The sequence below is a fragment of the Spinacia oleracea genome, chromosome 6 (assembly GCF_020520425.1).
Source record: "Spinacia oleracea cultivar Varoflay chromosome 6, BTI_SOV_V1, whole genome shotgun sequence".
Taxonomy (NCBI): Eukaryota; Viridiplantae; Streptophyta; class Magnoliopsida; order Caryophyllales; family Amaranthaceae; genus Spinacia; species Spinacia oleracea.
In genome coordinates this window covers 122,703,560-122,719,375 of record NC_079492.1, presented here as the reverse complement: position 1 = coordinate 122,719,375, position 15,816 = coordinate 122,703,560, and the positions used below count along the sequence as shown (strand labels likewise).

Here is a 15,816-nt window from a genome sequence, read left to right as displayed (position 1 = left end):
CCAGTAAGCCAAGCGCAACAACCACACGCCAAGCATACGACCAGGCCCAGCGCAAAAGCCAGGCCCAGCCGAAGCTTGGGCGCGCGCGCGGACAAGGCTGCGACGGTGGGCATTGCGCTCTGCGCTCGGCGTGGGCCGCAAGGCCTGCGTGCGGGTGTGCGGTGCTTGTGCGCCACTCGTGTGTGCTACTCGAATCCTAAGGCTACCGGGATTCGTAATATGATTAAATCTAATCCTAATAGATAAAGTTTGTTTAATTAGAGTCCTAGTAGGATTATAATTAAATAGATTTGTATTCTAATAGGATTATAATTCCTTTCCATAAACTCTATAAATAAGTGCCTAGGGTCACATATTTACATCGAGCATTCAAGTATTCAAAGTGAGTTTTTGAGAGCAAAATTCAATTACACAATTGCCTATAAAGTGCCGAAAATAATAGTACCTTAAGGGCGATTCTAGTTGGTCAATCTTAAGGCGGATCCGGACGTGCTGTGGACTATCTACGGAGGGACGACACTTGGAGTCCTAAAGACTTTTTCTTGTTCGGTTCGGGCGCAGCTAGGGAAGGCACGCAACAAAGAGTATGCATCTAAACTATGCTAAATGATTATGTGTAAATAATATGTATTCCTGGCTTAATGGTTTTTCCGCATGATTTATGAATTGTCATATGTATCATAACCTAACAGTTATCTTTTATATACTATAGTTACTTATTATTTACTATAGTCACCTTTTATATACTATAGTTACCTTTTATTTACTATAGTTATCTTTTATTCACTGTAGTTATCTTTTATATACTATAGTTACCTTTCATATACTATAGTAACCTTTTATATAGTTATATTTATATACTATAGATACCTTTTCTTATAATATTTGTTGTACTTTTAATTAAATTTTCCTAATATGTTCCATATTTAAATTTATGTATTTTGTTTTACAGAAGTTTCATGGTCAGTGGTTGTTGATGAGGAGAGATTTGGATGTCGTTTCGGCCATCCATGCTGACGAGCTGTTCAAAATACAGGCTTCGATGGCAGCACAGAGCCATGGTGATGATATTTTGGAGAATTCCACTTATCAAAAGATGGTTGATGAGTTGGTGGATTTTCATCAAATGGTGAAGAATCTACCAAATGGTTGGGATGCTCTTTTTGATGATAGTAACAATCCTGTTGTTACCGTTGCCCCTCAACCTTCTGCTGTTGTTCCAACTGAGCCTGCAGTTTTGTCTACTGCTGTCGTTGTTGATCCAACAACATCTACTGAAGGAGTTGGTAATCCAGCTCAAGCTACCTCTCAAATATATGAAGTTCTTGATGATTTGAATGCCAAAATTAAAAGAACTACAGAGGATGATGATGATGAAATGGATGAATGTGAGCGTGTGTGGGCTGCATTCCAAAAATGCATCATTAACAACAATGCTGTATCCAATGTGGATGTGAGTGTCTATGGCATAGAGGAAAACGTGTTGTTCATGTCTCCGTTTATGATTGCATTTGAAGATTTAATGAGACATCTTCCAGCTTTTGTTCAAGAAGTTGTGGATTTTGCTGCTTTGTCTGATGGAGAGGGTATTTTGATTGAGTAAGTTGAAGTTTTTTCATTTCATAATTTATTGTTTTTCTATATATGGGTTATAGTAACTTTATATTTGATATAGTATCTCTATATTTGTTATAGTAACTTTATAATTTGATATAGTATCTTTATATCTGATATAGTTACCTATTATATACTATAGTTTCTTTCTATACTTTATAGTTTCCTTTTTATATTTTCTAGTTACCTTTTATACTTTATAGTTATCTTTATATATATTAGTTACCTTTTATACTGTATAGTTACCATTTGAATACTATAGTTACCTCTGTATTTTATAGTAACTTCATATACTATAGTTATGTTTTGTATACTATAGTTTCTCTATACTTTATAGTTACCTTCTATATACTGTAGTACCCTTTTATTTACTATAGTATCCTTTTATATTCTATTGTTAATTTTTATTTATTATAGTAATCTTTATAATATTTCTGACCTAGTTATTGTTTCTTTTTTATGTTTTTCAGTGATAAAGTTCTTGAATACAATCCGTTTATTGCGGTAGCAAGAGAGGACATGTGGACACTTCCTTCTACCTTTGATATTCTTTTGATTCATATTGAAGCTTGGGCTTTCTTATTGAATGAAAATGAAAGGAATTCTGCTGGTTGTCCTCAAAAGCTGTTTTTAGGTGGCACATACTGTGTAAGTTATATTTTTAATAATATAGAATGTTAATAATTTTAATTTTTTTGGCCTTTGTTTAATTTTTCTTCTAATATTCATTTGCAGAAATATGTTGCTGCATTGATTGAGAAACCAGACGATGCAAAAGTTCTGTCTGAATTGTCTGTTTGTCTTTCTTATGGTGTGAAAGATGTTAATGCAGTTCAATCTTTGAAAGATTGTAATATGGTATGATTTATATTTTCTTTATATGACTATATTATTTTCTTTTTTTGTCTACCTTTTGTAGTTGTAATCTGTTGTTTTTCTTTTTTATATAGATTTTTGCTCCTGTTCTGATTGAAGATCCGAAGCATTACTATCTGTTTGTGGTTAGTATGAAAGACAAAAGTGTCTATTTCATTGATAATATGCTTCTTGAACCCAAAGAGATTGAAAGAAGGAAGAAATCTTTTTCTGTCTTGGTAAGTTTTTATATAGTTACCTTATATTTATTGTAGTTACTTTATAAATTTTATAGTTACCCTTATACTAGTCTGAGTTTTTTAGAGGAACTATATTTTTAAAAAGGCTACTATTTTTTTTAAACAGTAACTATGTTTTTAAAATAGTTACTATCTTTTTTAGAAAGTAATTTTAAATTTAAAACAGTATAAATAGTTAGTGTCTGATTTAATAGGATACCCTATGTGTACTATAGTTACTATATTATATGAAAGGTTACTATATGGTGTGCAATAGTTACTATACTCTTTTAGAAATAATTATGTGTACAATATTTACTCTATGATTCGAAAGGTTACTATATGTTGTTAATAGTTACTATATGATTTTAATGGTTACTATATGATTTTAATAGTTAATCATGTCCTTATTGAATACAAATACTTTGTTTTGTACAGTGTTCTCCATTGGAAAAACTATTGAAAGAGATGGATAACATTCATCATGAAGATATTAGAAGCTTCAGATTTATCCCAGTTGGTGGTAATTGGAAGCGAGGAGCTTATGACAAAGACTGTTGTGTCTATTTGATGATGTTTATGATGGTATTTCATGGTGTTGAAACTATCCAAAATGGTGTTGGGATTTTTGACTTTGATCCCTTGGCAGATGTAAGTTTCTGTGTTTAAATTAATTAATGTTATTTTTATTTTCTCATCATAGTTATTGTTTTTTATTATAGTTACTGTTTTTATTCTAATAGTTTCTGTTCAAATATTTGCAGGAAGATTTCAGGAAGTTTCTCAGAGCTTGTTTGTGTAGCACCATTGTGTTGTCAAATTTGAATGTTTACAGGGATGAATTTCTGAAACAAATGGTTGCATTTAGGGGAAACAGGAAACAAGATGTTTTGGATGCCTTGATTAAACAAAGGGAAGAGTTGACGCAGAAATACATGAATGACCCTTCAAAAATTGAAATTGTTGCAAAAAATAGTTCAGCAAGGAAATCCAAATATGTTGAAACAGAAGATGAAGCTGAGACAGATGTCATTGTCGAAGAGAAAGGACGTGGCAAAGGCGGGAGACGCGCTAGAGGAGGCAAACGCGGTAAGGGACGTGGACGAGGTGCTTCACGTGGTTAATAATGATTGTTGGTGAAAAAACAATTTAATTTTTTGTGTTAGTGTATAGTCAAATTACTGTTTAGAAAATACAATTAATTCTAGTTTTGATATAGTTACTCTCAGTGATTTTTAATTGTTTGATATATGAGAGTAATTATGACTTTTACAGTATTTGTGTCATATTGTTCAATTACTAAGTACGAATATAGTTTCTATTTCAATGAAATAGTTACCTTTTTAAAAATATAGTTACTCTTATAAATTTGTAAGTTATATGATTGCATAACGAAAGTTACTATATTGTCAAAATAGTAACTATATTTTATAAACAGTTACTATATGTAAAGAAGGGTGACCACCAAATGTGAAGAGTTAGTATATATAAATAGTGAATAATTTGGTGTATAAATCTAAATAGTTACTATCTTACAGATATAGTTATCTTTAATAAGATATAGTTACTGTCTTTTTTATGGTATTTTATTATTTGATGAATATGTAGTTACTATATTGTATGATATAGTAACTGTATTGTATTAAGAGTTACTATATTGTCAAAATGGTAACTATATTTTATAAAGAGATAATTTTCAGAATAGTAACTATTGTATTAAGAGTTACTATATTGTCAATATAGTAACTATAAAGAGTTACTATATTGTCAATATAGTAATTATTTTATAAAGAGTTACTATATTGTCAAAATAGTAACTATATTGTATTAAGAGTTACTATATTGTCAAAATAGTAACTATATTGTATTAAGAGTTACTATATTGTCAAAATAGTAACTATATTGTATTAAGAGTTACTTTATTTTCAGAATAGTAACTATATTGTATTAAGAGTTACTATATTGTCAAAATAGTAAACTATATTGTACTAAGAGTTACTATATTTTCAGAATAGTAACTATATTGTCAAAACTATAATATAAAACAAGAACATCACTAAAATAGTTGTTCTTTAGGTGTAAATAATTGAATATTTGGTGTCTTGGATCCAAATTCTTTGTGTTTCTTTTTTCCTTTCTTTGATGGCTGCTTGTAATTGTCATATTGACCCTTTATTATCTTCTTACTCTTTCCTTTAGTATTAGCACGATCAGGATCAAGCACAATTGTTATTTCAGAATTAGTTGATTCTTCATCTTGTGTTTGTCGTTGTGCTTCAGCTTTTGCCTTTTCTTGTTCTGCTATCTTTGCAGCTTCTTCTTTTGCCTTCCTTTCTTCTTCCTTTTTTATGATTTCATCAACTGCTTTATTATCCGTTTTAAACTTCTCCTCGATAAATTTTCTGGCCTTTGCTATCTTATGCCCTTTCAAAATTAAGTTATAGTATCTGTGGTATAAATTTTAAGCATGTAGTCAAATATCTACTGTAATTGTAACTATATGAAAATGAACTAATGTATACTGAAAAATTACCTTCTGATCATATGTAATCTCCAACCAGTAAAATTGTTGATTTCACCTTTCTCCCTTTTTATTGTATCAACCCTTTCCCATATCTGTTTCTTTGCATATCTAGTCCATCTTGTTGTTATGTAACGATCTGGAATTGTATTGATTGAATGTAAATGCAATATTCTCAAACAATGGAAGCACAACCATCCAGATTCTTCAAAGTTTTTGCATGTGCAAGTGACGGTTGAATCTTCCATTTTGTATTGAACTTCTTGCCTTGATCCTGTTAGATTATTTACATATAATATAATATTATTCAAAAGAACATCTACTCCAAATATTAAATAAAGATTTATAGTTTTTTTACCTGTTATTCCTTCTATCCACACTTCAAACACTGTTCTTCCAACACTTCCCTTGAACATTGTACTACTTGCCACCGAAAGCTTGAAATCTTCTTCAAAATCACGGAAAAGTGTTATCGTGTATACATTTGCTGCCTGTTTTAATATAGCACTCATACTTAGCTCTGAAGTAGGTATTCCCCTTGTACAGTCAAAGTCGTCTTTTTCTTCGGTTTTTCTCCATCGATTTATTGTAGCTTGAAAAATACTATAGAACTCTGTTAATGTTGTACTTTTATTTGCTTTAAATCCAACATCATGGTTTGTACTTTCACTCCTTTGTGAAGAAAGTATATACCGGCAGAAAAAAAATCTTTACTTAAAGTTGTACACCATTTTTCTTTAAGACCATACAATCTGTTGAACCAGTCATCTTTTTCCAGCTTAAAAGTGTTGATCATAGATTTCCAAGTTTCTTCAAAATCATTTGGTGTTATACACCCACTAAAACACTTGTAGAATGCGTTTTTGAAATTTTTATCAGACTTCAATAAATCAAACCTACTGTTTGCATTTTTACTCAAGTGCCACAAGCATAACCTGTGTCTTGAAGAAGGAAAAACCTGAAAAACAATAATGAATATATATAGTTCCACAAAATAGTAACTATATTTTATAAAGAGTTACTATATTTTATAAAGAATTACTATATTGTCAAAATAGTAACTATATTGTATTAAGAGTTTCTATATTGTCAACAGAGTAACTATATTTTATAAAGAGTTACTATATTGTCAAAATAGTAACTATACTTTATAAAGTGTTACTATAATTTCAGAATAGTAACTATATTGTATTAAAAGTTACTATATTGTCAAAATAGTAACTATAATTTATAAAGAGTTACTATATTGTCAAAATAGTAACAATATTTTATAAAGAGCTACTATATTGTCAAAATAGTAACTATATTTTATAAAGAGTTACTATATTGTAAAAATAGTAACTATATTTTATAAAGAGTTACTATATTGTCAAAATAGTAACTTTTTTACAAAGAGTTACTATATTGTCAACATAGTAACTATAATATATGAAGAGGTACCTGTTCTATTCCAGCAGCAATAGCTGCATCTTGATCAGTGAAAATTGATATAGGGTGCTTTCCTCCCATAGCCTTCAGAAAAGTTTCAAACACCCAAACAAAAGATTCTGTGATTTCATCCCCAATGAAAGCACAAGCAAACATTGTGTTTTTCCAATGGTTATTTATACCAACAAATGGAGCACATATGAGATTGTACTTATTGGTTCTAAATGTAGTATCAAAAACTAGAACATCTCCATATATTTTGTAATCTTCTCTCATCATAGAATCCCTCCAAAATAGGCACTCAACTTTTCCTTCAGCATTGAGTCTTACTCTGAAAAAGAACTCGGGATCTATTGATTGTATATCATACAGTTTGTTCACTAATGTTTGTGAATCCTTGCCATCAATTTGCTTCATTTTTAACTTGTAGCAGTAGTTTAGATGATCAATCATCGTATGACCAACACAGTCGTCTCCGCCAGTTTCTGTTGACATATACCTATAAGACTCCATTGGTCTTAGACCACATTCTGACATTGCCTCAATAGCTTCTTTTTTAGGTTCTGTCATTTGTCGTTCCGATCGGTGGAGATAATTACTTATTTCTCTTGTCAATGGGTGATTATGTACCACTACATGCTTTTCTATTTCAAAATCTCCATTTTCATTCTTCTTTGCAAATATTTGAGCTTCACATTTTGTTCTTGTTATCATAACCCTCTTTCTCCTTTCTTTCTTCTTTGCATCTGATTGATCATCTTCATTTTTGAGTTCTTTGTTTTTAGGAGGGTCTCTTATTCCAGCAGCAGAACAGTAGAAGTATTTTCCATTAACAATTGTAGTTCCTTCTTTATATCTATTCTTCCCTTTTCGTACACTAAAACCAATAATAGCAGCATGTTTGCAATATAGATCATAAATCTCATCGGTTGTTTTCCTTGCTTCTCCAATTAAACTGCCATCTAATTCTTTATCAATGTTTTCTTCCTGCTCATTATTTGGATTTTCAAAGATGCTGTGGTTTGTATCAATTGAATGTATTATTGAACCTGTACAAATACAAATATAGTTATCATTAAATGTGATAGTTACTCTTCATTTTTATATAGTTATTCTTTATATGTTATACTTATTATATATTTAACATGGTTACTTAAGACCTATTGATTGTTATAGTTACTCTACAGTTCATATAGTTACTCTTTATATGTTATAGTTACTCTATATTTAACATACTTACTTAGGATCTATTATTTGTTATAGTTACTCTACAGTTACTATAGTTATTCTTTACATGTTATAGTTACTATAAGTTAAATGTAGTTTATTTTTTATATAGATTATTTCGTTATGTGAAGTTACTTTATAATTAATATAGTTACCTTTCTTAAATTATAGTTACTTTATTTTAAATATAGTTATCATTATATGTGATAGTTACTCTTCATTTTATACAGTTACTGTTTATATATTATAGTTACTCACTGTTAATATAACTCCTTTTTATATGTGATAGTTACTCTACAGTATATAGTTCCTCTTTATATGTGATAGTTACTCTTCATTTTATATAGTTACTTTTTATATGTTATAGTTACTCTATATTTAACATTGTTACTTAAGATCTATTGATTGTTATAGTTACTCTACAGTTCATATAGTTACTCTTTATATGTTATAGTTACTCTATAGTTAACATACTTACTTAGGATCTATTATTTGTTATAGTTACTCTACAGTTACTATAGTTATTCTTTATATCTTATAGTTACTATAAGTTAAATGTAGTTTATTTCTTATATAGATTACTTCGTTATATGAAGTTAATTTATAATTAATATAGTTACCTTTCATAAATTATAGTTACTTTATTTTAAATATAGTTATCATTATATGTGATAGTTACTCTTCATTTTATACAGTTACTGTTTATATATTATAGTTACTCACAGTTAATATAACTCCTTTTTATATGTGATAGTTACTCTACAGTATATAGTTCCTTTTTATATGTGATAATTACTCTTCATTTTATATAGTTACGTTTTATATGTTATAGTTACTCTATATTTAACATTGTTACTTAAGATCTATTAATTGTTATAGTTACTCTACAGTTCATATAGTTACTCTTTATATGTTATAGTTACTCTTCGTGTTATATAGTTAGTCTCTATAGTTTAAAGTTACTCTTAAGTCCTGTCTATATGAGAAAGTTACTCTACATTAAACATAGTTTCTCTTTGTATGTTATAGTTACTCTATGTTAAATATAATTCCTCTTTATATGTTAGTTACACTACTGCAATTATAATATGTTAACTATATCAACATAACAGTTACTATATATATATTAAGAGATACTATATCATACCTTCTTCAATACATTGATTTGCAACCATAACTTGCTGAGATGTGCCTTCATCTTCATCTTCAACGTCATATACTTCTCTATGATTCTCTAAATTTTCTAAAATAATAATAATTACTCAATGAGTATGAAAGTTACTATAATTCTTCGTAGTTAGTTATTAGGATTCGAATATTACCGTCATAATTATACAATTTTTCTTCTATTGCGCGATTTAAATCGATATTCAAATCGATTAAATCGTCGTCCATTGTTGAAGCTCGAAGAGAGAGAAGCTGTTGGAGGAGAGAGAAGCTGCTGGAGGAGAGAGAAGCTGCTGGAGAATAGTGATTTTAGGGTTTAGTTGGGTCGCGCATTCTGTTTTTTTGGATCACGTGATTTCCTAACGGTATATGCGCTGCAAATTACCTAATTATCCTGGTCCATGATAACCTTATGGTGGACCGGGTCCATGCAAGCGGAATTGCAGGTATATTAGAGGAGGGGGGTTGGTTGAAGGCAATTTAGAGGAATGGGGCTGGTTGAGGGCAAGTTTGGTATTATGAAAATTACGCAAAACTAACATTTTGACGGGCTTTTTTATATAGGATATGACAAGGGTTTTGAGTTAAGATTGGTATTTTAATTATTTTTAAATTTGATTAATGGTTAAAATTACGTGTTGACAAATATAAACGTCGAAGTGGAGGAATCAAACTAACATAAGGAATACTTCATAACAAAACGACAACAAGCTAGACAAGATATATAAATATATTATACTCTAGTTCAATGAAGAACGATACAACAAACACCCAAGATATTACTCTTGGGAGGCCACTTTATACTTGGCAGATATGTGGCTTATTGAAAACAAAGAAAATTCACGTAACATTTGCATATTGTTTGCTGAGAGCTGCAGGCTATCATAATTAAGCGCATGGGCAATCCTGATCAATAATTGAACATAAAAACAAATTAGCATAATTAGCTTAAACCAAATATGTTTCAAATTTTTGCAGTAACATTTTATACCTTCTTCTGGACGAAAATCCCAACAGACTCAAGGTAGTTGTTGTGCCTTCCAAATACTCCAACAACAGGGCCGTCAATTGGGCATGGCGATGCAAAAGCACGTGGGCAATCGACTCCCTTTCCTTGTCCATATGGTCCATAACCAGATGGACATAAGTTGGTGTGGATCTTCAATGTAGCAATGGTGCATTGATTGTTCTGGTACTTGTAGTTTCCGTATGTGCCAGAAATCTGGGTTATCTTTTCACCACACTTGAGAGCAATCTATATAAAGGGAAAAACGTTGGAGGACCAAAATCTAAACAAGGATGTATCACAAATGAAAATTTATATATAGGTGATCAGTCATATATAACACTAACCCTTGACTCCTTGGCATGACAACTGATGCCACCAAACATCTTGGTGTAGGTACCTCCACAAGGCTTAGCGACGACAAAGCCAATAGCATCAACAATGTAGCCATGCCTTACGATGACTTCCTTGATAGTTTCACCTTCTTGAAGTTTAAAGCTGTAGTTTTCGGGACATTGAGAACCATAAGGCCCGTATTGTTCAACCATATGCTTCTGCGATTCGAGACAAAAACAACTTTAACAACATTATGCATATAATTAGACTATTAGGACTAGATGAGCGAATTAAACTGTACGCATTTGGAAAGAGAAATAATAGCACGTAAAATATGTAAGTTCAAACCTGAGCGACTTGTTGAGCCATTTTGTTGCTTAGCGATGAACTCGGAAATTACTTATGTAGAATGTAGTAAGTTTGCAGTGATGTTGTTTGGTTGAGGAGGATATCATCTATTTATACACAAATTTGGAACATATTCTAGCTATTGGTCCATCATGCTTGCCACTTATTTTTTGTATTCGTTTAGATGATTGAGAATAATATAGTGTTATTCTACACATGCATTATAATTAGAAACCAGAAAATTATATTCCGTACTACACATATCGTATGTGTATATATGAAGTTATGGATGAGCTTATTCTGCTAGATAGCGATTGATTGAAAATTTGGATAAATTCTCCATTATTACAATTTTTACCGGTCATGTTGTTTAAGTTATTCTCTGCGTTCGTAGTACGCAGAGTACCGCGTTGGGTTACTAAAATTCCGATCCAAAGACGTTACGATCCTACAATTCTATATGACCCAAAAATACGTCATCGATCCGGATGACAAAATAGTAAAATCTTAATGTACAGAGGATCTTAATTAAGGTTATAAGTGTTATGGGTCGTTTTGTACGACGTGGAGGTCGACGCAGGAACAAGTCAAAGGTACCAGATCATGCTGGGATCCTATGGAAGATGCCAAGGTTAACTCCTATATTTAAGGAGCCGTTATTGCTGAGTCAAAGGGTGCTTGGGGAGTAGGGTCAATTCGGTTGGAGAGGATCAAGGAAGCAGTTAATACCATTACTCCCTCTTCTACGCTAAACCTAATGCTATATAAACACCGTCATCCTATAATGAGAGGAGGCCAATACCCATGGTAAACCCAACGCCCAACTATCTTCCTCCATTTGATATCTTCCCTTCAAATGGTATTGTTTCCCTAACACTACTACCTTTCCCGTAGCCTAGTAATTATAAAGAAGAACAAGCCTTCCTCTCCTTAGTTCCACATGGATATTCCACTAAGCATGCCTAATCATTAATCATTGTCATTTACTCTCTGCCTTATCTTTGATCCATATATTCTCACAAATTAACCTTTCCAATACTGCAAATGCTACGTACGCCATATATATCACTCATAGATTGTTATCAACGACTGCCTTTCCCGACGATCCCCTACCCATTCATCCGTCGTATCGCCTATGCCTTCTCACATTTATGCTTCGTCATCAGCTACATTTACACATACGCATATATACATTGTATTTGTACTTATCTGGGCTATTTATGCCAACAACATAGTGGATTGGTGGACTCATGGCCACCCGCGGTTTTTATCCCTTTCGGGTTTTCCGCGTCACCATCTCTTGTCTCGTCTCCCTTTATTTTCTGCCCTTTATTTCTTGTCATTTATTTACTTTATTTAATCTAGTCGTTTATGTCCCAACCAAAGGTCGTCCATACGAAATTTGGCATAAACAGTTTGGCACCGTCTGTGGGGAGATGGCTAGATTTATCTTCAAACACATATCCACAAATATCCTCCCAAACACAATATTCGACCCACTTGGGCTCACCAATAAAGTTACCGCCAGGCGAGGGATTGTTGTCATACTGTGTCGCCACCATGAGATGGAATGACGTCAGGACACATGTCATCAACATGACAAGTGTCGTCGACGGGTCAGGTGTCGTCGACGGTCAGGTGTCGTCGACGGATCAGGTGTCGTCGACCGGTCAGGAGTCACCGACGGGTCAGGTGTCGTCGACGGTCAGGTGTCGTCGACCGTCAGGTGTCGTCGACGGGTCAGGTGTCGTCGAAGGTCAGGCGTCGTCGACGGGTCAGGTGTCGTCGACGGGTCAGGTGTCGTCGCCAGGCTCGTTAGTCGATGGAATATGGAATGACGTCAGGGTACATGTCGTCGCCAGATCAGGTGTCGACATCAGTAGGTGTCATCGCTAGAAGTGACGCGTCTGAGTGGTCGAATTCAACCTAGATGATGCATATCGTGACAACAACGGCACCAACGCTTGATGACATCGAAAATAGACGTCACGGACCATCATGCAGATGTCACCACAAACAAGATACAATATGAGCTGTCTCGTACCTTGATAAGATCTCGAGACGATTTGATCACTTGACGTCGCGAAAAGTATGGTATAAAACTCAACCCCAGTGATTTTGATTTAAGCTAATATTGTTTCTAGTCTTTGTTGTCACTAAAACAGATGCGAACACGTGACGTCATCCACCAATGACATGACATCAACATAGTTTCGTCCGACGTCACCTCCACATCAGTCGACGACGTCTCCAAAAACGAAGGCGACAAATGGAGATTCAACAACAAATTGTCGGCAATACTAGATTTTGTGGCTAACTTCAATCCAAGTATCAAATAGGAGAATTTGTAGTTGTCCTGAAGTCGCCACAGGGGAGCATATAGTATACTCTATCTCATTTAATTTTCATATAGTATACTTGATTTTTCTTTTTATATAGTATACTTGGCTTGTTTTAATTTCCAAAAGCACTTTGAAATATATTCTATACGTTGTTATCCTACTTTTTGTACTAACATCGTCACCACTTGTCGTTTGATCATGTCGTGTCGCCAAGTATTGTCTTGTCTACAGGTATTGACGTGTCGCTTGGCTAGGTCATGAGTACATCAGGCGACCGACGTTAGAATGCAGGTGACAAGGTACTGTCTTGTCTATAGGTACTGACGTGTCGCTCGGCAAGGTCGTGAGTAAAGCAAGCGACCAACGTTAGAAGTGTTACACGAGGTCACGACACGACATGAGGTCTCGACGATACAACATGACGCCACGACAGCAAGTCACGACAGCAGGACGCGACCATTCTGGTTACCCCTATGACGACAAGAAGTTTCTTGGCGTTAAACATGGTACGTAGAAGTAATTATCGAACATCTTTATTTTAACAATATATTTCTTCGTAAGTTCGCCAACAGATCGTTGATTGATACATGAATATCAATGGGGGCTAAAGGTACGAACATACTTTCGAAGTAAGTTATCTTTTATTTATAATATACACGTATTGTCGCTGCCACGTACATCGCAGATCGTGAGGGTCATCAACACAATCGAATGGTATGAGTGACTCAATTCATTTATTAGTGACGTCAAAATTTTATAAACTAACATCTCATACCCTATTGAAATTTTCTCATATATCATCCGTGATAACTATTTTTCATTTACTAACGACATGCCGCGACTATACGCGTTAGTATGTATATTAATGACAACAGATTACCTTGATCATGACGGTATGCCCCGACGCCACGAGATGGCAATATGACACGACGCCACCAGACTACCTAGAAAGCTAAGGAAATCGGAATGTCGAATAATCATCATCAATGACCATGATGACACACGAGTAACTTCTAAACTATTTTTCACACACTTTCTCATTTCAATTCATTCATTGTTGTTCTCTTGTATTAACATGTCTCGTATTTACATTCATTAAGTTGACTAATAAATTATCGCGTCGCACTACGAATATCTCAATTGTTCTAATGACTAATCGTTTTATCAAATCATTTTGAGGTAATTTGAGTCAACAGGACGTTTAGAGGTTGCATCATGCTGACACGCATGTAAGACGTCAACTACAAACAAACATCATCACATATGTGGCTGACTTCAGTCACAATATCTTCCTAAAGCCGCCACAGGGGGGCAAGATAGTACATACTCTCGTTCAGTTTAATATACTTGTTACAACTTTGAAATTTAACTGACGATGTGATACAATTTATTTTCATGATGATCTTGTCGTAAGATTTTGGTAACAGGTACGACGCTAAGACAAATGTACGGACATTGGGGGCTCAACCACTATCACATGTCGAAATAGGCGGATAAAGAGAAGTCATTGGGTTTCCCAAAAGACGACAAGTGATAGGACGTCAACCGATTAACAAGAAAGGATCAACCAATAAGTCGACCAACGTTAGAATGGACAGTGTCAAGACCAGCGATGTGTCAACCTCATTCAACGTGACGGGACGACGCCAGATGTGACGACGGCGGTACAAGCGATAACAATGATCTCAGGAACGAAAACAAGATCGTCGACGAGAGGTGTCACGACATCAGGACAATGCTGCTGATTGTAGAATCGTCATCAAGGGACAGTCAGCGACACGACGTAATTTCGTTACACGAGCCCATATTAAGTAATATCTAACACTTACTTCGTGCGTTAATTAATTTATTTCATTTTTCACTACACTGCGATTAAAGTTCAATTTCAGTTTTTGTTATCTGTCGCATTGAATATATCTTTCCAAACGCAATTATATTGTATTCGTATTTCATCTCACTTGTTTGAAAAGCAACGCTAACATCGCATCAAGCGAACGTCCACCTCTACCTTTTGTATTTTCTACAGATCACTTGTTGACCACGTCACCAACGGCAACAGCAACGAACGACATCATCAGAAGACGACATCAACGAACGACGCTATCAACTACAAGCGACGACGTCTCCATGGTCATGACCCTTAAACTTATTGGATCCCAACGACGACATGTCGCTTCTAAGCGCGACCACTACAGACGACGCCGGTGCTATTTATGTGCACGTAACTTCGTTTTCCGAGTACCTCACAGGTGACATCTATTCCACAACGAACAACAGAGACAGCGTAAACAACATTTTAAGCTAACGACGTGTATGCACCCTCGACGCTTGTCCAAACGCCTAACCAATCGCCAAATACAAAACAGAGAAACACACGTCTTTCCCCCTCAACACTGACGAAAAACAAAGCCGACCCAGAATGCTCATGTCTTACTTAAACTATTGTTCTGAATATCCCATAGGCTAAAGTCTCCTTCCATAGATTGCGCCATCCAAACATCTTATCCCTTGTCCTCGTGTTATAGGAAACCTCACAACCCTTCGACTCTTCTTGACATTCGTCATAAGGTTGCTTCGAACCATCCACTTCATTCACCTGTAACTTCAACTCAGTCGTATGCTACCTATCCTCACATGACATTGCAACCATCTAAAACGATTCAACCATACGCACACTCGACGCAACTTCCTTCTCTAAATTCTTCGCAAGACTACGAACAAATGAAGAGGCTT

The 15,816-nt window shown here is 34.1% G+C and overlaps 3 protein-coding genes across 3 annotated transcripts; 1 reads left to right on the top strand and 2 right to left on the bottom strand.

Annotated features, from left to right (window-relative positions):
- The first annotated feature begins 3,255 nt into the window (after positions 1-3,255).
- On the top strand, positions 3,256-3,931 carry LOC130464428 (uncharacterized). The gene is made up of 2 exons (XM_056833970.1): positions 3,256-3,359; positions 3,473-3,931. Exons 1-2 carry the CDS (start codon positions 3,279-3,281, stop codon positions 3,830-3,832), a joined length of 441 nt encoding a protein of 146 aa, XP_056689948.1. The 5' UTR covers positions 3,256-3,278; the 3' UTR covers positions 3,833-3,931.
- A 795-nt stretch (positions 3,932-4,726) lies between these two features.
- On the bottom strand, positions 4,727-9,374 carry LOC110788861 (protein FAR1-RELATED SEQUENCE 5-like). The gene is made up of 8 exons (XM_056832722.1): positions 9,207-9,374; positions 9,032-9,127; positions 6,670-7,706; positions 5,894-6,187; positions 5,588-5,720; positions 5,242-5,503; positions 4,896-5,155; positions 4,727-4,740 (listed from the first exon to the last, which is right to left on the bottom strand). The coding sequence occupies exons 1-8, from the start codon at positions 9,277-9,279 to the stop codon at positions 4,727-4,729; spliced, it is 2,169 nt and encodes a 722-aa protein (XP_056688700.1). The 5' UTR covers positions 9,280-9,374.
- Positions 9,375-9,763: 389 nt separating this feature from the next.
- LOC110788831 (mannose/glucose-specific lectin-like) lies at positions 9,764-10,899 on the bottom strand. The gene is made up of 4 exons (XM_021993466.2): positions 10,742-10,899; positions 10,405-10,611; positions 10,043-10,306; positions 9,764-9,957 (listed from the first exon to the last, which is right to left on the bottom strand). The coding sequence occupies exons 1-4, from the start codon at positions 10,760-10,762 to the stop codon at positions 9,940-9,942; spliced, it is 510 nt and encodes a 169-aa protein (XP_021849158.1). The 5' UTR covers positions 10,763-10,899; the 3' UTR covers positions 9,764-9,939.
- Between the last annotated feature and the right edge of the window lie 4,917 nt (positions 10,900-15,816).